Source organism: Mandrillus leucophaeus, unplaced genomic scaffold (genome assembly GCF_000951045.1).
Source record: "Mandrillus leucophaeus isolate KB7577 unplaced genomic scaffold, Mleu.le_1.0 Scaffold638, whole genome shotgun sequence".
In the NCBI taxonomy this organism is placed as follows: Eukaryota; Metazoa; Chordata; class Mammalia; order Primates; family Cercopithecidae; genus Mandrillus; species Mandrillus leucophaeus.
Window position 1 is genome coordinate 147,174 of NW_012106897.1, and position 23,267 is coordinate 170,440.

At 37.0% G+C, this 23,267-nt stretch overlaps 1 protein-coding gene across 6 annotated transcripts in view; it reads right to left on the bottom strand.

Annotated features, from left to right (window-relative positions):
* SLAIN1 (SLAIN motif family, member 1) overlaps positions 1 to 23,267 on the bottom strand; it is a 67,488-nt gene that overhangs the window by 20,904 nt on the left and 23,317 nt on the right. For 3 of the 6 annotated variants that reach the window (XM_012000653.1, XM_012000651.1, XM_012000652.1), the window contains exon 1: positions 2,734 to 3,014. The exons of 1 other annotated variant lie outside the window; for it this stretch is intronic. Coding sequence is in view for 1 of the 5 variants with exons in the window: in XM_012000649.1 (XP_011856039.1) it covers positions 994 to 1,143 (150 nt within the window). In the remaining 4 variants the exon portion in view is untranslated. Of the gene's footprint in view, positions 1 to 993; positions 1,144 to 2,733; positions 3,015 to 23,267 lie in introns of those variants that run through there. 2 more of the 6 variants (XM_012000654.1, XM_012000649.1) reach the window with 2 other exon arrangements.

The following is a 23,267-nucleotide window of genomic DNA, read 5'->3' on the forward strand; positions in this document are numbered from 1 at the left end:
AGTCAGCAATTTGTCTCATGTTTTCATGCTACAAAAATCACCAACATGTCACCATTTAATGGTCAATGTGCACATGATGTGTATACAATTCGTATATACAAAACCACTTGTTCATTGTTTTCAAATTCAGTTTTCATAATTTAAAAAGTCACTATGTACTATATACTTAAATTGTTAAGAGGGTAGATTTCACATTATATTTTTTATCACAATGCAAAATTCACTACTGCTAAAATCTATATCCTATTAGATATGTCCATATCTAAAGGCATGGTATAAGAATATATATTCATGTGTACTTTAGTAATAAGACAGTGACAGTAACTGATTATATAATTTTAAATTAAATTTTAATCTGGTCCATTTGTTAATGAGTACAAACAGCAGTGCTACAAATGGGTAAGAATATCACACCTAAAAGGCACACGTACATATGCAGAAACATATACAACACCCACATAATATAGACCAGAGAGTAGTCACAGGAGACTTATAGCCACCCATGAGAGTAAAAAACTCGATGGTTTCAGATAAAAGAACCAAAGAACAAATAGAAGAAGGCTACAGGAATGGTGAGATCCTCATTCATAAAAAGCCACTATGACTATTTTCTTCTACATAGCCTTAGCTAAATTTAAAAGCTACCAGAAAAAACTTTAAAAAAATAAAGACTTACAGTCTTGAATAATAAAAACTACCTAAATTGTGTTTGACATTTAATTTTAAAAACACATAAGCATTTGGAAATACAGAACTGCAGGCATATACTTTTGCTAAAGAGGTAAGACTGTCTGCTACATACAACTGAGAGCAGTAGATCAATGGTGTTAGAGTACAAATTAGTGCTAGGCCTTTTGTACCCAAAGTAAATGTGCAGCACAAACTCTCCATTCTAAGATTATTCTGAAGCTTTCCAATGAAAGATGAATATTTAAGCTGTGTTTAGTAACTGAATTACAAAGCAAGCAGCTAGTCAAGAAGTTAAAATATTACCTGTTTTTTCAGGTGTTAGTATTGCTTTATTTGAGGTTTTAGAGAAGCTGGGAGTATTAATGCCATTGCTATAAGGGCTGAGTCTTGCAACAGGACTATAAGGAAAAGCCAGTGAGGCAGCTGAAGAGAAGAGACTCCGCCATCGGCTAGCTGTCATAGAAGCAGAAAATAGCAGCAGTTAGCTATATGCAAGCAGATGTTGACTTGTCAGAAGGAGAAAGGGAAGAGATTTTTAAAAAAAAGAGAGACAAAGCAACTTTTCATAAGACTATTTTAACTGACCTCCACTTGTCTAAATACAAAATATATACAAAATAAACAATTTGTCAATTAGGGTCCTATTTATACATCCATTTAAAAAAAGTAAATCAATCTTACTTTGATTAAAGCCAACATGCCCGTATAATAATGAAAATTTATTTTGAGTTTCTACATTAGAAATGTCTTCAATTTTCTATTTCCATATAAGGATTTAGTGTTTTGCAATATAAAAAAGGATTAGTGTCAAAAGAAAAGCTCAAATGTATAATCTTTCTAATCTTTAGGAATTAAGGGAAACGTTAATATTAACTATATGTAATTCTATATTTTTCTACTCAGTATCAGAATACGTTGATAAAAAATATTTTATGTAAATTCATTATCGGATTATGGGAGGACTCAGAATGACTATTGTGTTTCCGAATGGCCTTGAGACCAAAACAAGGTTTAAAGGAAAAACGATGTACAAAGTAACAGAGGGGTATCTATACCAGAACTTAACAATGACTATCTTAGGTGGCCGGTACAGAGACTATTGGTGATCACTTGGATTTTTTCTTTTAAAAAAATCTTGCAAATTATCTGCATTAAACATACATATTATTTATATAACTAGCTTTTCAAGGTAGGAATATACATGTTATTACTTTAATACAATGTTTTAAATTAAAAATAATGAACAAAAAGGAATCACACCAGCCATGGGCAGATGATCTCATTCTTACATTACCTCACTTGTCTAATTAATGTACTTCTCCCCTCCAAAATTACCACCCCTTGTATCTCCATGTTCTTGGGGTCACACACACACTCACACAAATCCCAAATCATGAAAGCTTAAGGCACACCAAACATGGTTTACTCTCCTGTCAGGAGATACAAATCAATGTGCTAGGCAAAATTCACTTTTCTGAAAAGTAATCATTTAGACATGTACTAAGCAGAAGGAATGATATAAAAAATATAAACAAGGCTAAACGTCAAGAAATAACTTGGTTTGTATTCACTGGGAATTTAACAAAACTTGAAAAACCAAGTATTAAAAGGACTGCTTTGAAATGTATGCCCCCAGACCACTTTTAATGAGCAATGCTAATGAGCAATCAGACAGCTGAAAAGTGCTTTAAAATGGGCAGTGGGATGGAGAGAGTGAAAAAAAAAAAAACTGTGGGATGTGGACAGTCAAGAAAATAATCAGCTCAGCTCCATACTGGGACTCTTCAGATCCTTGCAAAACACCATCAAGTTTACTTAAAAAAATATATATATATATATATTTCCTTTTACTTCAGAATCAGTATGTACCAACATATTCTAACAATTACATTAAAAATATCTTCTCCTTAAGTATATGGAAGAACTAGGCAAGGAAATTACATTCGCAATGACAACACTTTCAGAATCCACACATTTTGTGAAACTGTGAAGCCTGGTTCCCAATTGACACCATATATGTCACTTATCCAACCTGTAACTTACAGTGGTTAAGCAGCTCTTCCCAATCGGAGCCAGAACACAGACATGCATTCCCAGTTCCTTCTCTTCTATGTAGGTCAACTTGACTCCGGAATACACTACAAACTAGGGGTTAATAACGCAACACACACTAGGTAGCTGTTCTCACACGTTCAATCTCTATTATTCAAAGTTTCTCATTAAAAATTCTATATTTCAAAAGGTCAATAGTTCTTTGTGACTGCTATCTTGCTTAACAGATGATGTTATTTTATACCAGTTTGATCACTTGCCCGGCAAATTACAGTAACTGCGTGTTCTCACCCACAGATGCGGGCGGCAGCACATCACAAGTAAGCAGCATTCATCACTCTGCACAATAACCACTGTGACCCAGCCTCCCCGCACAATTGACACAGTTATTGTGGCTATGACAGCAAGATCCCAACTAAGAACACAATTAGCGTCTATTGCAAGAAAGAATGCTCTACATTGTTGTTTAGCATTGAAGCTTTTCAGAAAGCTTAGGAAAATTATTGTAGAGGCAAGCTAACAAAACAATAATACTCCACTAAGGCCCAAGGTTACAGTGGAGGAGGCGGAGGACAGGAGTGGAAGCTATCACATCCTACTTGTTCTTTAGTACATAGCTAAAGAATTGTAACAGGAAGCATTTTTATAAAGAATAAAACAAACAAAAAGAGCTTGTAAAAAAAGAGCAATTTTATCTTTTTCAGTCAATTATCTCAATGGATTTTTGGTTTATAAAATGATGTTAAATGATTTGAGAGGCTCAGTGATGAGCAAAATAGCTCTAAAGAAAGGAGTGAGGCAATTTTGCCAAAAGAGAAAAAATGGGTGATACATTTTTGAACAGCAGTTAAATTTCCCTATACTTCTACTCCAAAGTTCTATTTATATATATAAAAAAAAAAAAAAAAAAGGGAGGGTCACAAACTTGGAGGTGGCATGGACTATGCATGTTTTCATTTAATTCCACTCCCTAGATAGCATCGAATTGGCCCCAAACAGGACTACACATTGAATCAATGTACGATACTTGGCACAGTTTTCTTTCCCAAATGCCTTAAGCTAAACTGCCTCCCAGGACACTTCTTTCTGTATGCTCGCTGTAGTTCTACTGCCACTTCCTTAACCACTCACCACCTCTCATCAGATTACTGCAACCCGCTCTTCAACAACCTTCCAGCCACCAACACTGCCCTGAGTAAACCTGTTCTGAACGTCTTGTACTTTAACTGTATTACTTTCATCAATTAAAGTACTGCAGTGGCTTTCCATCAAATGCAAGACTTTAAAGGTACTTCAGCTCATTTCACTACCACCCTTACAGACTGCCATTTATCTCATGCCCATCTCTACAGTGTCTCTGAAGCTGCCTAAAGGACGCACCCTTATTGGTTAAACTTTCTACTTCACCTCCCTTGTCTGATAATCATCTTCTACTGAATGAATGTGAAAAAGTACTACATTGTAGACTGATACCTCATTTTTTTGCAAAACAGTAAGTTGAGTGTGACTAATGGTCTAATATGCTTTGTACATTTTCAAAGCTGCCTGACTGAAAAGATAAATTATAACACATCTGTGTAGTTATTTTTGTACACCATTAAGCAAAGTATGACCCAAAAAACTAGATTTGATAAATGCTTCAGTGATAAAATCAAGAAAATCATAAAAAGGCAGATGACAAAACGGGTTTAAGAAACAACCTAAGTTTCTTCAGTTTTTCACACTGAAAATTATTCTGTGACCAACAAAATGTTCCCAGAAACAATGACATTCCTACCATTGCTTGATCATATTTAAGTTGTTGTTAAATAGATATGTCTCTACACATAATCAAAATCAAATTTAAGAAAGCAATTACTTAATTCACATATAATAAAAAACTGATTTAATATCTTAGAAGACTCAAAAGGTCAGTGCTGCATTAAACTAAAGAGTTCAAAAATAAAGCAACACTATAATATATTCTGGCAACAATCCTTTTCACTCTTCTCACTAGTCATTTCAGTGCCTAATACAAGACTTGGAACACAGTATGCACTCAATAAATGCCAAATGTGGTCAAAATTTTGGCAAGTTGGCTAATATTTCTTTATCTCAAACCATTCTACCACTCCTATCCTGACATATAAATTACTTTGCCTAATTTTTTAAACTTCATTATAATTGTTAACTCTGAAGACAAATAATAGTCTAATTAGACGTTTCAAATCAGCTAAAATCTCAGTGAAAAATAAACCTGGAGGAGCACTTCATTAATACTTCCTAGTAACTACTAAGTTGCTGAATTTTATATCAATCTTCTGGTTTCCAACTAAAGGATGTTATATTACTAAGGCCTAGGATCTGTGACTGGGGTGACAAACACTGAAAAGCGGTTAAACAGGTGACACTAAGATGAGTTAGTTCCTATAGCACTGCATCACGCAGTTAAAAGGAAGGATTATGCCAAGCACGCTAACTGGTGGAAAACCATGCAAGAAGGCAACAAAGCTGCCTTTGAAATCTGGAAATGCTACCACTTCTTGCAATCAAAGAAAGAGTTACAAAATGGCTACAATTCTATTTGGGCTGTTTGGTAGAATTTCAATACATTCTACTGCCAATAGCACGGCATCTGGGTTGGTTTCAGTTAGGTGAGGAAGCCCTGGAGGTCAGGACCCTCACTCTTTCTAGTGAGTTCTAACAGGAGGGTGACATTTCTCATTGGGCAGAAGTTATTCTAGAAAACAAGCCCTCCCCTGTGTCCATGTCTTCTCACTGTTCAGCTCCCACTTATAAGTGAGAACATGCAGTGTTCGGTTTTCTGTTCTGTGTTAGTTTGCTGAGGATAATGGCTTCCAGCTCCATCCATGGTAGCGGGAGGGACAGCATTAGGAAAAATAGTTAATGCATGCTGGGCTTAATACCTAGGCCTAATACCTAGCAAACCTAATAAAAACTCATTAGCAGCAAACTTCAGGTCTGTTTTACTAAAATTCACAGCCTATTTTCTAAATAAGTCATGGTTTTATATCCATGCTCATGGCTCTCTTCCCAGCTAGCCAAATTTATATTCTCCCTCATTCCCTAATCCAGGTTCTGCCTTGTGTAACTGGCCAACTTTTCATTTAAATCTTCATAAGTAACGCCGTGTACCTGAGAAAAAAATATGTATATGTATATGTATATGTATATATGTGTGTATGTGTGTGTGCATGTGTGGGTGTGTGTGTGTAGTGCTCCAGAATGATTCAGATGCCCAACATTTACAACATCTAGAGTCATTCCTTTATTCAACATTTGGCAACAGATACTAAAAAACTTTAAAGGTCAGTCTCCAGTTACCTAAATATCTTCCACAGATACATACAGTATGTGGCATTTCCCTGCTCCACAGTCATTTCGAGAAGTATGCCTGGCCCCTAGACTCCCACCCGCTTTTTAAAATTCATTTCTCTATTCATTTGAGTAGGCACTAACTATTGTAGCTATAGCATACCAGATGCCCCAGGTGCTGACATGAATAAGATATGGTGACTGTTCTCTCCTTCCCACTCCAATTTCTAAAGACCGGCTACTACAGATGACAGGCAAGTAAGGTGGAATATGATGCCATATTGTAAGTGCAGTAAAAGCACCATGAGGAGTACACTCAGAGCAAAGTAAAGGCAATGATTAACTTTCTGGAGGAATCCAAATACTTCAGGAGTCATTATGTTTAATGTGGCCCTTGAAGGTTGAGGAGCTTATCTCACAGGATATGATACCATTCTAAATAGAAGTAATGCATATGAAACCCTGAACACATGAAACAGCACTGTACATTCAGGGGATGGCAAACTTTTGGAATACGCATAGGGGTATAAGAGAAGAGTTAGGGCTGGAGAGGTTGGCATGTTTGGGTTTTGTGCTGTCTTATATCTATATACTTTAATGAATAGTTTACACTTTAATGAACAGTTAGTGTTTTGACTGTGAGAAGGTGAAAGACATAATCAGACTATGTTTTATGATGATGACCTAAGTAGCCATAGAAATGATGAACTAAATGGGCATGAAGACTGACGTCTGGGAGACCAGTTAAGAGGCTTGTAAAATAGACCTGGTGAGACATGACAAGGTCCTGAACAAAAGCACAAGCAGAACATTTGGTGAGAACAGGTTCGATGAGCCACATCTGAGCTAAAGTGCAGCTATCTGGTGACCCAATGAATATAGGGAGTGGGAAAAAAGGAGACCGAAGCTAATGCTATAGTTCTTGAGACACTGATGCCATCACTTAGATGGAGAGCATGAGATAATCATGCTTAGATTGAAAAAAAAAGTGAGTTGAACCCAAGATGGTTATTGGAAATGCCTATGTGCTTGTGTCCAGTATTGAGTTGGAGTTCAGGGAAGAGGGCTAGAGAGAAAAAGAGATTCAGGGTACATCAACAAATAGGTGTTAGATGAAGCATGAATGAAATCACCCAAGGAGAACATACAGAAGGGACTGGAAGAAACAATTTAGAGTAGACAGACGGAGAATGAGTAAAGGAAACCGAAAAAGGTCATTTGGGGAGAAGAATTCAGGAGGCTCAAAGATGCATCCAGTTCCAACCTAAAAAAAAAAAAAAAAAAGACTAATGCAGAAGAGTTTCAACATGGGCGCTAATAGTTAATAGTGGCAACTACTCAGGGAGGGCCTGTAGGATGAGGACTAAAAAGAGCCTACTGGCTAGAGCCATCAGACCACTGATGAGAGTAGATTCAACAGAAGACAAGACATAAGGAAAAATCAGTGTTAGCACGTCAGGCAGATATAAAGTGAGGAAGAAGCCTCTGAAGAGAGATTTGGCTATAAATGTTTTGTTTTGTTTTGTTTTTTAAGAGGGGGGTTGTGGCTTGAGGAGTATAAGGTTCAAGGGAGGATGGCTTTTAGGATCAAGGACACCTGGAGAATAGAAACAATAGAGAAGAGTCTAAGGAAAAAGAAAAACACGGAAAAAAGTTCCTGGAGATCAGAGGAATGAGACAGAGATTAGCTAGGGGAACAGCTTTGGAAAGGGAGGGTTCTCACTTCCTCTGAAACAGGAAGGTAAAGCCAGAACACAGAGAATGAGGGAGAGGAAGGTGAGTTTAAGGCTTTTTAATCTGTAAGTTACAGGCAATAAATATGCTGAGAAAATTTATTCCAGAGGCTAGAATAAAGAATCTCATGTAGTAAAATGCTGGGATGGCCACCACTGGAAACAAGGAAAATGGTTAACCATGAAAGTGACTGCCTGAGTGAGTCTGAAAAGCATATCTCTGGAACAATTCTAATCTCAACACAAGAGCTGAGATTGAAAACGTTAGCATATGCCTGCTCTATCATTCTGTAAACGGTATTTATGTCTTACAGGTTCAGGTTTAGAGGGGCTGTGTGAGAGCCATATTGTTCACGGTGATGTCAAAATAAACGAATTTACCATAATTAAGAGGAAAAAAACCACCCCAGTGACTGAAGATCATCTTCCACTGGGAATTTTAGAAACCACTGGGAAGGTCCTGAGAAGAAGAGTTAGCTGGGGTCTGGAAGGCTGTATCCAAAATCAGAGCACGGCCACAGACTAACAGTGGTCAAACATTTTCTGTAAAGGGATAGCTGATAGTGTTACAGATTTTGCTGGCCATAGGGTTTCTGTCACACCAGCTCAATGCTGACATTATGGTATGAAAGCAGCCATTGAAAACAATGAAAAGGTTTTATAGCAGCATAGCTACACTTAATTTATATACACTGAGAGTTGAATTTAATATTCATGGGTTATGAAATATTCTTGATTTCTTTTCAACCATTAAAAAGCATAAAAGGCATTTAACATTTTACATTTTAGTTCATAGGCCATACAGGAACAGGCAGAAAACCAGATATGGCCACAGTGTGCCAACCCCTGGGCTAACGTACATTACCAGTTTTATAATGGTCACTCAGAAAAATGTGCAGGGCTGTAACCATAGCATCCGGTGCTGAGACACAGCAGGAATGGCTGACAGGATACCTCTTCACTACAGTTTTCCATAACATACTGTAATAAAGACCAAGAAAAGACTGAAAGGACACTTGAGGAAGAATCCAAATGCCTGAGTTCCAGTCTTTATCCTGCCACATGCTAGTTTTGAAATTTGGAGCAAATCATAACATCTTAAATGTTGCAGTGTTCTCATTTGAAAACAAGTTATGTTTGTAGGAAGAAATAAACAGGCTTTTCGTGGGTACAGGATGAAGGCCTGCAGCAAGCATTCACAAACGATAATACCTTTTTTAATGAAAAGTTATAGCAAGTTGTAGCAAAAGCATTCTACATTCTTACTTATTTATTTAGTTAGTTATTTTTATTTTATTTTGAGACGGAGTCTCATTCTGTTACCCAGGCTGGAGTGCAATGGCATGATCTCAGCTCACTGAAACCTCCGCCTCCCAGGTTCAAGCAATTCTCCTGTCTCAGCCTCCTAAGTAGCTGGGACTAAAGACATGTGCCACCACACCTGGCTGTTTTATGTATTTTTAGCAGAGAGGGGGTTTCACCCTATTGGTCAGGTTGGTCTCAAACTTCTGACCTCAGGGGATCCATCTACCTCAGCCTCCAGAAGTGCTCAGATTACAGGTGTGAGCCATCGCCCGGCCAACATTCTACATTCTGAAAGAAAATATTCTAGAAGCTAGGTAGGAGAAAAGAGTCTGTAGGAATTTTCTACTTTTCACTTTTCCTAATTCTAAAGAAGTTTAACCTAGTCCTCTCAGAACAATGCGCCGGCTTCTTACGCTGTATCTACCTAGATAACTATGGAGACTTAGTCTTCCCTCAGTTGTTACCACCTCAGAAGCAAAACTGAACTGTCTGACCTTCAAGAGCTTGGTCAGGATAGGTCAACAGTTCTTACTTATTTATCTTGACTCTTAAATAATGATGTTCATTACCAGAGTTCCGGAAAATAAGGAAAAAGTAAGTGAGGCAAGGTTAACTGACTTTCAAGCCTTTTGCTTTTTTCTTTCTTTATATAATAGGCATGCAAGCCTCAGTTCCAAGCCAAACAGAGGAATTTAACGTCTAGTCCTTTATAAATACCAGTTACTGAATGGCCTAAGATCAGTGAAGGTACAGGAAACATCAGCTCCTCTAAGTATTTTTTATTCTCCCTTAAGTTGGCAGGAAGTTTTACCCAGAACACAGCATCTGACCCAAACCCATAAACCACCAGGGCAGGAAAATCTCCATTTCCATAAACCATCCTCCCAGGTATAAACTTCTTAGGTGATATTATATCTTTACATACCTTGAGCCTATAGAAATTCTTGGCACACAGATGCACTCAAATGTTTGCACTAAACTTTAACAAAAGAATTCAAAAACCAAGGTGAAGACAGCAATTTACTGGTTCACTCTTATAAACTCTGTCTGCACAGACTGTGATACAAGCTTTCTGGAAAGGCTGTAAGTTCACAGTAGGTAAGTGCTGCTGACTTGGCTCCAACCTGAGCAACCCTTCTGGAGCAGTAACATATGGCTTGCAGCTTATCTGATCCAGTATTTTTTATTGGGTAAACTTGAGTAGCATTAGTTTCTCCACAGTGCTTGACGACCTGATAAACAAGCATATGGGGTCTAGGAAGTCCTACTACTTTGAAGCAGATGTTCACAGTACTCTTTCCCAGACATGCATGAAATACAGAGAATTCAACTGTAATGTATTTTTCAGTGTATTTACATAAGAAGGGTTAAAGAACTACTAAATGCACCTAATTGGTAGTCTTAGGGACTATTCAATCAAAGTAATTCAGTCATTATACCCAAGTCTCACAGTCTTCAAATTTAGCTAAGAAAAACTTATCAGAAAGTTACTTTGTATCTTTTCCTGCAGTTCCCATTCATTCAAACTATGACAATGAATGTAATGATTTAAAAATCATTAACCATCATATATATGTATGAGTACCTATGATCCCAGGACACTACAGATACTCGATCTTTAAATTTCCAATTGTACTCAAAATGTAACATTTTTAAAACATGATTTATATGCCATCTTTAAGAAATACCCAATGCAAGAGTTCATTAGTTCATATGTAACTAATATCTAGAGTTAATGAAGAAAATCACTTTTGATATTAGGATTAAGCTTTAAAATATATTTAATTCGAAAGTAGCAAAGCAGTTGTACACCCCTGACGATTGGGACGTAAATGTTCCATAAATATTTGTTGAATGAGCAAATTCCACCATGTTGCAAAAGAAGTACTATTGAATAACATTTATTCCACAGAAATCAGAGTTTTATAATTATTCTTGACACTAAGTTTAATAGGTCAAATGTTTCTTAGGTTTTAACAGGAAACATAATCTCAATGGATAAGGCATCTAATCATAATTAAAGGATTAGACCTTATCTACTTCTCAGATCTTAACCCACTGCACAATCGCACATTTAATGCTCTTCCCTCATGACTATTATTGGATCCTTCTGCGGGACTTCTCTAAACAGGACAACAGTCTCAAAGTACAGCTGAAAAATAAAGGTCAGAAAGGGGAAGTTATCTCAACTACCAACTTGTTTCCACTTAACCAGTGGTCAAAACTGAAGATAAGACAACAGCTTTAAGCACACCAGACCAAAGCCAGTATTATCCAGGACCAGAGTGACCGCTGCAACTTCACAAGTCATCCTCCAACTTCCCATCTGCAATTAATAGGGGAGATTTTTTTTTAAATGTAGTAGTAATTATACTTCAAAGACATGTTTAAAAATTCCCTTTTATAGAAGCCATTTTCTCTTTAGGTCTGTGTGTCTGCTATAGTTTAAGTCAAACTTAAGGACAATAAAAATGGACACAGACTGTGAGAAGTGGGCTTGTGGAAAAGTAATAATTTAATCTGAAAAGAACAAGGAAGAAGAGTGATCTAATAATTTGTCAATGATGAGATGTTGTCAAGCAGATTACAGACAGCTGCTTCTAATTTAGACTACAGCCACAATGCAAGCTGACAACCAGCTAGAATAACTTCCAGGTTCTACACTGCAATCATGAGGTAAGGTAACCAATATGTTACAGAATCTAATTATATGAAGAAATAGGCTAAATAATCTCATGTCTGAAAATAGAGGGCCCTCCCTCTGAAAGGACAGACTAGATTTTTACTAAGAGTCTTCACGCCTATGACTGGGTAAAGTGTGGTGGCAAATCCAAGCCACCACACTTTACCCAGTCAAATCTAAAAGCAGGCTTTTAGAAAGCACTGTGGGTTATTGAATGGAAGAGTGATGAGAAGAGAATTTGAATAATCCTTCCTCCCAGTGTCTCCGAGACTAAAAGACTCTTCATTGAATTATGGCTTATCCCAGTAACAGCAAAGGCCTCTGACCCACTAATCTTAAGAGACGACAGAAAGTAAATAAATGAATTCAGAGTTCTGACCAAGGGAAAACTATCTTTGGCCCTAAAACTAACCCATTCATGATTTTATTAAAATATCTGCACATAAAACAACACTAAAATATACATTAAAGGCCTAAAACAGGAGTCTCTTTTCCTTCCCCACCCAGGCCCACTTTCCACTTTGTTTTTCATACTTCGAATACAATTACATAATTAGTATATAACTTTAAATAGACAATAGACAAACCAATCATCACCTTGTTGGTATCTGATTTCCTACCATGAAATGTTATTTAGTATATATGCACCTTCTCCATATCCATCTCCAGATCTGATAGTTCTATTTTTACATTGTCAAGGTTTATTGGATTTTCATTCTATTTTATAGCTGTGATTGGGATAGCTATAAGGTGATCACTAGATATGACAGGACCAAGGTAAAGAAAGTAATTATTTTGCTCCAGAACACAACCACCAGGTGAAGAACATCACAAGCCTGAGAGTCAATCACTGTCTTATTTCATCTTCATCTTTCTCAGCTTCTCCTAGGTCATCTCCGAGGTCACTGTTTTCTAGATCTCATGCGATCTTTTATACTTGTACTTTTCCCACTGTTAAAATACTGTGCACAAAGGGTAACACTTTCAACCATTTTAAGGCAAAATCCAGACTTTGCATAACCAAAAGTTTCTTTTGCTGCTACACTTATTCGCTTTGGTACAGGATTATAGTTTGAAAATAACTTTCTTCCTTAAAACTTTAAAGATAATATTAAATTTTATCTAGCATCCAATATTACTTATAAAATATCTGAAGTTTGTTATACTATAGATAAACTCCTAATAATGTTCAAACGAAGGAATAGTTTATCTTTAATTCTGGAGAATCTGAAATTCAATAACCAGGAGATCTAGGTGCATGGCTTTTTTTCATCTACCTTAGTTCATCCTGAGGATCTGTCAAAGAAATTTTCTTCTATTATTTACTGATTATTTCCTTTGTTCAGTATGTTCCTGCTTCTAGAACTCCTGTTAAGACATGAGAGGTTCTGGGTCTGTCTTCTTCTGTCCCCTCACTTCTCTCATATTTTCCATCTCATTTTGGTAGATTCCTTTGGCCAACTTTCAGAGAAGCAGCTTGGTTCTTAGCCCTGTCCATTCTTCCTTTAGCACTTCTAAGAAATTAAAAATGACCAAAAAAAGTATGATTTAATTGCTTGTTTTCCCTGCAACTATCCTTTTACTGATCTAACTTCATTTATCTGAAAATACTATAAAAATAGAGGACAAGACTGAGCATGCATATGCATGCACATTTATACAAGTACAGGACACACCCAATGACAGCAAATCCACATTTCAAAAGACTAGTACATTTAAACACACTGTTCCTTGAAATACAACCTTACAACTATGACAGCAGAAAAAAATTAAACTCACAAATTGAAAAGAGCTCCAAAACTCAAATATATGAAAGTTATTACTATATAAAAATTTAAAGCTCCCAAATATTATAAATAACTGAGAATATCAACAAATCAAACCCTTATGTTTCCAAAGTAAATTAAGTGTCACAAGAACTTGGCCACATTTTCAACTACCATTTCTCACATGTAGTCACACAAGAAATTTGGGATATTAATGAAAAAGAAGAAAACATTCCCAAGTTTATCTAAGACTCTCCCTTTAAAAAAATGCTAAAGCCTAAACCTACCCATGTTCCAAAGAATTTCTAAAACCACTATTTCACTCTCCACAGTTCACCAGATTTCCAAAAAAGGCTCTGCCTTCTGAGACAATTGAGGTAATATCCCGTAGCTCACCTGTTCGGTTATGTCACTCCTTTAATAAAAATTATTCAAATGTTTTTCAACCATTTTAAGATAAAATACAGAATCCTTAACTGCCCTGAAGACGCTGCACATATGTCTAGTTTCTAGTTTCATTTAGAGTCATTTCCCTCCATTACACCCCCACCACAACAGCCTGCCATTTCCTCACATCATGTCCCATTGCAGGGCCTTTCCACGTGCTATTGCTATCCTTCCTCCCCAGTGTCTCCGAGAGTAAAAGACTCTTTTTTAAGTTATGGCTTATCCCAGTGACAGAAAAGGCCTGGGACACACTTTCTCACCCCCTCCTCCCGCTGGATGGATGAACAGATGGACACACGGAGACAGACAGACACACACACATACACACACACAAGAGTTACTGGCTTAACTCCCACTGACTCTCACGTCCCAGCTGATGCCTCACGTCTTTGGGAAATCATTTTCTGACCATACTCCTGGGTTAGGCTGCCATTTGCATCATTATGCTTCTTTTATGGGACAGGAAGAACAAAGAGCTGCTATCTGTGTCATCTGTTTTTCGCACCAGAATGCATGTTCCCAAGGCCAGGCACTGAGCTCATCTTGCTTGAAACTGCACCCTGTATTTAGCACTACGACTGTACCTAGTAAGTACTCAACATATTTCATGTATTGTAATCATCTGATCAAGCCCCAGTGTTTCAGAAAAAAAGAGTCTAGAAAGTCTTGCTTTAAACCCAACTATTCTGTAGAGGTCCCAAGAAACAGGTACCAACACCTACCAAAAAAAAAAAAAAACAAACGAATTTCACTACCATAGAGTCAAATTTAATCAACCATCACAGTAGTATGAAAGCAGCAGACAACTACCTTGGGAGAATCTCCATTGTTTTATTTTTTCCTTGGTGAAGATAGGTAACAAAATAGCATGTCAATAATAAATTCACCAGAACAACCACTATTGTTTATTTTGATAAACACTTTTCGAATCATGGTGGAAATACAAAGTAAATCCAAAGAAAAAAACCACATGGAAACACAAGTACAAATTAGCAAAAGAAAAAGGGATTATTTAAGGAAATCTGGCAAACACATATCAGGTTATAGGGTATAATGGACTGACCCTGCAAATTTCATAGAAGTACAATCCCTGATTATCTGTTACTGTACTAAATCATTGCCAATACCGAAGTAAATGCATTGGGGCTATTCTGAACATAAGAGCAAAGCAACATAAAGATGTAATGAAATCCCACAGCTATGATAATGCATTTTCCATTTTCAGCACACAGGAATGACAGCACACATATCAGGAGACCCTGTCTCTGCACAAAAATTCATACATGATTCCAGATTGTTTTTCCAGTGAGAAAAGAAATTCTTTACAAAGCTTACCCAACATGAACCCTACAGACTAAGTTTTAATTTTGTGTTCCAAGTTTAACAGAGCATCTCGAGACTAGAAATATGAGCTGGTGGAGATAACATCTTGGGCCAAGCAAGGAGAGACTGGACAGATTCCAGAACACAGACATTTGATAAGCTTAATGTCTCACTTCAATCTGTGTGGATTTTAACAAAAGAAAGGGTCACTTGCAGAACTGTGGATTAGTCTACAACTTTCTTCTTCATCGGCTAAATTTGGACATTAACACTCCTTTATAACAACTAAAATAAGATTGGGAACTGGTACCATATGAAGATAAAAGAAAAACTCAATGAATGGGGTAATTTCTATTCACATTTCCTTAGTATACAATCCCAGAGGAAATGACAGATGGTCATAGCGAAACATGAGCCAAGGATAGTAATTATGTAGGCCTCCACTATCTGTGAAAAGTACACCTACTCTGCTCAAATGTGACCTGTCCTGATTCAATAGTTACAGACATTCAAGTACGTTAAGCCAAGATAAGCTTTTATTAACTGGCCCCAAATTAACTAAGCCACATATTGGGCGTTTCAAATTACTTAGATTAGCTTTTGATCATTATTTGGTTATTTAACATCCCAGCCTCATGAATGAACTTACCAAAGACCCTAGATTAGCCTTATTTCAATTTAGGATATCAAGTGAGCTAATCCTACCCATGAAAGTTCTATGCAGTTTTGTTATTTTTATTCTAAAGGGGTTGAGGGGGGGGTAGAAAGATGGGCAAGTTCGAAATGGAATACATACAGATCTAATAAAAAATAAAATAAAAACAACCAACTAAAGAGATTGTCTTGGATTTTCTATGATTGTTGAATAAACTACACTTACAAAACTTCTCAGTGTAAGATCCCTAACAAATACCTTTATTTGTAGGTATAGAAAACAGATACCCACCCTCTGCCAAAAAAAATACTTAGTTTTCTATGAAATATAAGTAGCCAGGCAAAGAGGATTCCCTGTATTTTAGGTTCAATTTCTAAATGAAAATCTGTACATTAGGAATATTTCTGTATATCTATGTAGTACTCCACATTTCTGAAGTAATTTCTCATTCAATATTTCCAGAAATCTTTCTAAAATAGCCCTATGAAATCTGCTAAATGTCCCCACTTACTAGGCAAGGCCCTAGAAATAAGGGCCACCCTCTCAATCACAGTGGAGCAAGGATGAGGCATAACTATTAAGGTGAAAACTTCCGCCATATTCACTCCTTCAACAATTAGCACGCAACACCTACCGTGCGACGGGAGTTATTCCAGGCACAGAAAGGGTCACAGCAATGAACAAAACAGACTGAAACCCCCATGCTCAGAACTAACACTTTAATGAACACCACTCTGTTTTGTTTTTTTCAGGGTTTTTTTGGCTTGGCTAGTAGAATGCCATTTATAACACCAAATGTTCAATGAAAATTTTTGGTTTGGTTTGTTTTGTTTTGGCCAACTTAAAAAATTTAAACATACTCAAATTAGTCAATTACAAAAAAAAAAAAATTCAGTATTTAAAACATGTTGAAAAATGTATTAAGCACTGGTGATTCAAAAAACAATTTTAGGTACAGACCTCCATCTTCAGATGCTTAAACTATTTTGAAAAAGGCACATACATTAACAACTAAATAAAAAGTTCACAAAACAGGATGCCTCGAAATGGAAAGCAAACATCATTAGGACCATCTTCAAAAGAGGAAAACCAGCTAAGATACTGAGCTTTGTTGGAGACTGCATACTCAAATAAGTGGCCAGTGTTTTGGGGGGAAAAAAAGAGAGATTATTCTGTTTTAGACTTTATTAGTTAACTTTATACTAGCAGACTGCAGATTTAGAGATGCCAGGAGATTTAACTTCTAGCAATGTTATTTCACTTTTAACATTACTTTCTGTAGATTATCCAAAAAAGCCATTTACACTATTCAAATACAAGGGGGAGAGACCTAATATTTGAGCCATTATCTAATCTAATTTACAAATATCTGTTTCCTTATAACAACACTACAAAATAAATACAAATGTAAAAGAGGCTGAGAAAACTTAAGTAACTTGACTGTGCTGACTACATGATACATAAGACTTTATAAATTGTAAAATTTGAGTATTAAAAGATCAGTTTGGAAAAGAGGATAATAAGTTTTGCAATTTATAATAAAAAGTTTCTTACGGCCAAGCACAGTGGCTCATGCCCATAATCCCAGCACAGAGAGGCCAAGGTGGGCAGATTGCTTGAGCCCAGGAATTCAATACCAGCCTGGGCAACATGGCAAAATCCCGACCCTACAAAAAATCTGCCAGGTATGGTGGCACACATCTGCAGTCCCAGGTACTTAGGAAGTTAAGATGGAAGGGTCACCTGAGCCCAGGGAGGTCAAGGCTGCAGTGAGCCGTGATTGCGCCACTGCACTCCAGCCTAGGCAAGAGTAAAACCCTGTCTCAAAAAAAAAAAAAAGTTTCTTATATCCAAGTCAATTAATATTCCCTATAAGAATTAGGGGCATTAGATACATATTAGTCATATGTAGTAATATACTATATACACTAAAAATAATTATCTTATTGTATCTTTTAAAAAATATTTAACAATTTGCAAAACTGTGGATGTGAAGACAACGTTTTTTGGGTTTTTTTGGTTTTTTTTTCTTTTGAGACGGAGTCTCGCTCTGTCGCTCAGGCTGGAGTGCAGTGGCCGGATCTCAGCTCACTGTAAGCCTGCAAACTCTGCCTCCCGGGTTGACACCATTCTCCTGCCTCAGCCTCCCGTGTAGCTGAGACTACAGGCGCCCACCACCTCGCCCGGCTAGTTTCTTGTATTTTTTAGTAGAGACGGGGTTTCACCGAGTTAGCCAGGATGGTCTCGATCTCCTGACCTCGTCATCCGCCTGTCTCGGCCTCCCAAAGTGCTGGGATTACCGGCATGAGCCACCGCGCCCGGCCGACAACGTATTTTTTAGCAGTATTTTGAAAACAGTGATAATGCAGGTGCTGTCTTCCTACAAAATTAAATCTTATAAAAATCCCTTTCCTTCATTTTCTTCAGAAAAAAACTTTCTGCAGAAGGGCAGAATTCTAATAAGCTTGTTCTCACAACCTCAAGACAAGGTTTAACTATGTCCCATACATTCTCTCATAACTTAGCAAGTTTTGTTATCTAGATCCAGGGTCAAAAGTTATCAGATACATCATGAAAGCTTTTTGAGGACTCTATGAAATCACAAAGGTAGGCAGCAAGAAAAGAAATAGGCCTGGGACCTGCAAGAAGTTACAATCCAGATGAGCTCATTAGCAATTGTGCAGTTAGAGACAATCTTGGGAGAAATGCAGCCAGATGGACCTACAGAAACCAACCTTGACAAACCCTTACTCAGATGGCTTCCTGGGGATGCTTACTCCATAAACAAGGAGGGACGGCTAACTTGCCACCGTGGCTAACTTGCAGCCAAGAAAACAGCCTGGGCTAATGGCCTAGGGTAAAGAGGAAATAAGGTAGAAGAGGGTTTAAGACCAGCTCCACCCACCAGAAACATTCTGGCTCCTCTCAGCTATGCCCCTCTCCACATTTCCTAGAAGGGAATTAATCTTTACTTTTTGAAGAATTTTCTTTTCAAAACATGAAGGTCAAAAAAGAGGAACCAAGTTTCAAAAATATTTGCTCAAATATTACATAAGCAGCATCTCATCTGAAGCTCCAGGCTCACATTAAGGAACTTCTACCTATCTGTCAATGAAAGAGTTAAGAGTATGAGACAAAAGCACAAGGCAGAGAGGAAGAGGATAAAAAGGAGAGGGTAGTTGTATCCTTTGTTTACCTCTCATCACTCCTACTCATGGCTGTGAATTTCTTAGTGAAGTGTCTTTAATTTCTGTGTGTATAGAGGGAGATGTATAACTCCTAAGGACTTCAATTAATCACCTTGGAACAAAATGTGTAAGATAAATAGAAACTGATTGTTTTAAAGTAAACATGCCTGTGAATGGGAAAGCAATACCGCAAGCTGACACTTCAGCTAATGCTAGTCTATGCCCTGAATGTAAGAGGTGGCTAATAAGGAAATGTTTCAAGGACCCCAACCCATTTTTATTATTCAAAACCAAAACTGAAACAGAAGTAATAGTGACATTGGGTTCAAAAAAAAAATTAAAGCATTCATTTACTTTAGCAACAGCATCTACTTTGTGTCAGGTACCCTTCTAGGAGTTAGAGAACTGGTGCTCAACAACACAAACTCCATTCCCTTGGGCAATTTATATTCAAATGAAAAGAAACAACCCTAGTCCCAAAGAAAACACTCAGTAATATCTGTTACTCGAAAGTGCTGACTGCCCAAGGGAGAAATTAAGTCTAAACAAAAAGAAAAATGCTTTATTAGAGAATTATTGAAACTTCAAAAATATAGAAAGCTTGTATTATTCAATTAAATCTTTATACTATGTTATGAATAAAGTGTGGGTCAAAACCATAATTTTTGGTATATGTCAATTAACCATCATCGACAAAGGACCCCCTCAGTTGGAAGCCAATAAGTCTTCTTCAATATGGGGGATTAACTATGAATTCCTCCCTATTCTCTTATAAAACCACACTACAGTAAGAGTTAAACTCAAACTGTGTAAGCCCATAGGAAGACTGAATGGGACAGGAGACAATGATCACACTGGGGATGGTCACAACATCTTAGAAATGAACAGCGGAAACAGACTTGGGTTTTGACATCCACCACTCTATGGCCTTACAGCAAAAAGAAACTAATAAGGACCTGGCAAGGTTCTGGAATCACAGGTGTGAAGTACCACAGCGGGTAGGGAGTTCTGTGGTGAAGTGAAAAAAACCAGATAACTGAAAACCTGTAGGAAAGCACTAAAACCCTCCAGCTCCCCACCCTGCCTGCTCAGGCAACTGCTCCTCTCCTACTTTTATCAAAGACAGGCTTCATTACCTGAATAAACTGAAACAGAAAGCCACTAGATTTAAGGATACAAACACAAATAAAAGTACCTTACAGATCTGGAGGACTAAGTGAAAATCTGAATACTATTAGGTGAGCTTAATGAGGGCAGAGACATAATATCTGTGCTGTTCACTGATGCATCTCCGTCACCTACAATGGTACCTGGTACATAGAAGTCACTCAATATGCAGCAGAAGAGTTTAGAAGTTGTGTTTTTTTTTTTTTTTTTTTAATCTCCAAGAAAGTAGAGCAACAACCACCACAACAAGATCAAGAATAGAAAGCGAGAGAGAAAAATATAAAATTTGAACATCAATCCAGGCAACTCTGATCCACAGGAGTATCTAGAGAGAACAGAGAAAACAAGGGCGGAGGGGTATGAATACAAAGAAATAATGCAAGAAATTTTGCAGAACTAAAGTTTCTAGCACACACAAAATAAACAAAATTTCAGAATACCAAGAATAAAAGACAATATTCTAAAATATTCATGTTATTTTAGGTAGAAAGGTCACAAATAGAATCAGAAATGAGAACGGTGCCGGACTTCAAAAGCAACCCCGAAGCTAAAATATAATGGAATAATGCCTTCTAAACTCTGTGGGAAATGGTTTTTAACCTAGAATTCTATACCTAGCCCAAAGAACAATCCTGCATAAGGGTGAAAGTAGGAATAAAGACATTTTCAAACACAGGAGGTTCTCAGAATTTACCTCCCACATATCCTTTTTCCCTCTACTCTCCCAAAAAAGCAAATGCAGAAATATTCCTTTCTTTTAATGGAATAGAAAGGAAAGTATTTGTATCTCAGAAGCAGGTAATATAGCACTGAAGAGGGGCCAGAGGAATTCCCAGAATAAGGAAAATAAAGTCCCACCATGATGGCTCTTCAGAGGCTAAACATGACTAGTTCTAATTAGAGTAAGAGAACAGGGTGCTGCCTGAAGGAACAGTAACAAAACAAAATTCTTGAATTTATGTGTCTCATACTGCGGATGGTTCATGAGGAGAATTTGGGGATAAATTAATGACAAGGACCTTGTCTTATAAATTATAACAGCAACAACAACAACACCACTAAGCATCTTTTTCCAATGAATTCTTAAAAAAAAATGTTAGATGGGCTGGGCACAGTGGCTCACGCCTGTAATCTCAGCAATTTGGGAGGCCGAGGTGGGTGGATTACCTGAGATCAGGCATTCAAGACCAGCCTGGCCAACATGGTGAAATCACATCTCTATTAAAAATACAAAAATTAGCCAGGCATGGTTGTGTGTACCTGTAATCCCAGCTACTCAGGAGGTTGAGGCCGAGAACCCCTTGAACCCAGGAGGCAGATGTTGCAGTGTGCTGAAATTGCGCCACTGCATTCCAGCCTGAGCACGGAGCAAGAATCTGTCTCAAAAACAAAAAAGTTAGATGGAAAAAGAAATGATAAAATATTGCATGGCTTGAATATAACTTTCTATCATAATAAATACTGACGTCCCCTAAAGTTGGTAAAAGGTAACATAAAAAGGACATGCAGAGAAAAAATATAGGAGTGAGGTGTAAAGGAATTAAATCTTCACCATCCAAAGTCAAAAGCCAATGGATAATGTTTAAAATGAAAAATTCAAAGCAATAGCCATATAAACATGGAATTTAAAAAGAGAAGTAAACAGTAAAACCAAAACAAAGAGCTTTTCTTAAGTGCATCTGGGAAATAAAAGGGGCATGAGAGATTAGGGCAGCAATTTGATATTTGTCTTATAACAGTTGTAAGACTATTTTTTAAACTATAGACATATTTTATAAAATACAAGTTGAATTTTTTAAAAAAGAGAGTTTTCTCCAGTAAACAACCTAATTGGTTACTTCTTATCTCAACAGGATTGTGGATTATGGATCTCTGGAATAAAAACATTTAGTCTCACAGCAAAAGAAGTTTCGAGTTTATATACAAATTAAGTAAAAGACTAATTTTGATTTTGAAAAAGTCGTTCTCTAAACTTTTACAGGACGTTTAAATAAATTACATCATGAACAAAACTGCAGTATGCCAGTTCACATCCTCATGACCTCACGATTCTGCCTGAGCTCCACATCAATGAAAGGAAAATCGGATAATGAAGCACTTAGTCTAATATCTTAATAGCAACCACCGATTAGGATTATTTTTACTTTTTAAAAGTTTCTCTTCTATTTTTAGAAAAAAAAAAATCTAACCTTATATGTAAATCTATCTAGTGTGCAAATGACGTAAGGCCGGGGTGGGTAAGGCCGAAGGTACCCCAAATCCAGCCCACTCCTGCTTTTGTAATAATTCACCAGCTAAGAAAGGTTTTTATATTTTTTTAATAATTGGGAAAAATATATACATTTTGTGACATGTGAAAAACCACACAAAATTCAAATGTCAGTGCTTGTAAGTAAAGTTATATTGGAACACATCTTCATTCATTAATTTCTGCATTGATCATTGTTTTCTGGGCATGGCTAAGTTGAACAGTCATGACAGAGATTATGTAGCTCACAAAATCTAAAATATTAACTGTCTTCTTTCAAAAAACGTTTGTTGACCCCTGACATAAAGGACTGTAATTCCGAATTCATTTTGAATTTTACTTCAAATTATTGAGCCAAATTCTTATATTAAAATATAGATATAAGTCACTGAGTCAAGGATTAAGTAAGGAGACTTAGGAATGGTCTTTATAACCCTTCAAAGAGTTAAGTACAAAGGGATTTAATGGTTTGTGTACTATCTGTTCTCACACTGCTATAAAGATACTACCTGAGACTGGGTAATTTATAAAGAAAGGAGGCTTAATTGATTCCCAGTTCCACATGGCTGGGGAGGCCTCAGGAAAGTTGCAATTATGGTGGAAGGTAAAGGGGAAGCAAGGCACGTCCTTATATGGTGGCAGGAGAGGGAGAAAGTGAAAGAGTGAGGAAGTGCCACACTTAATACCATCAGCTC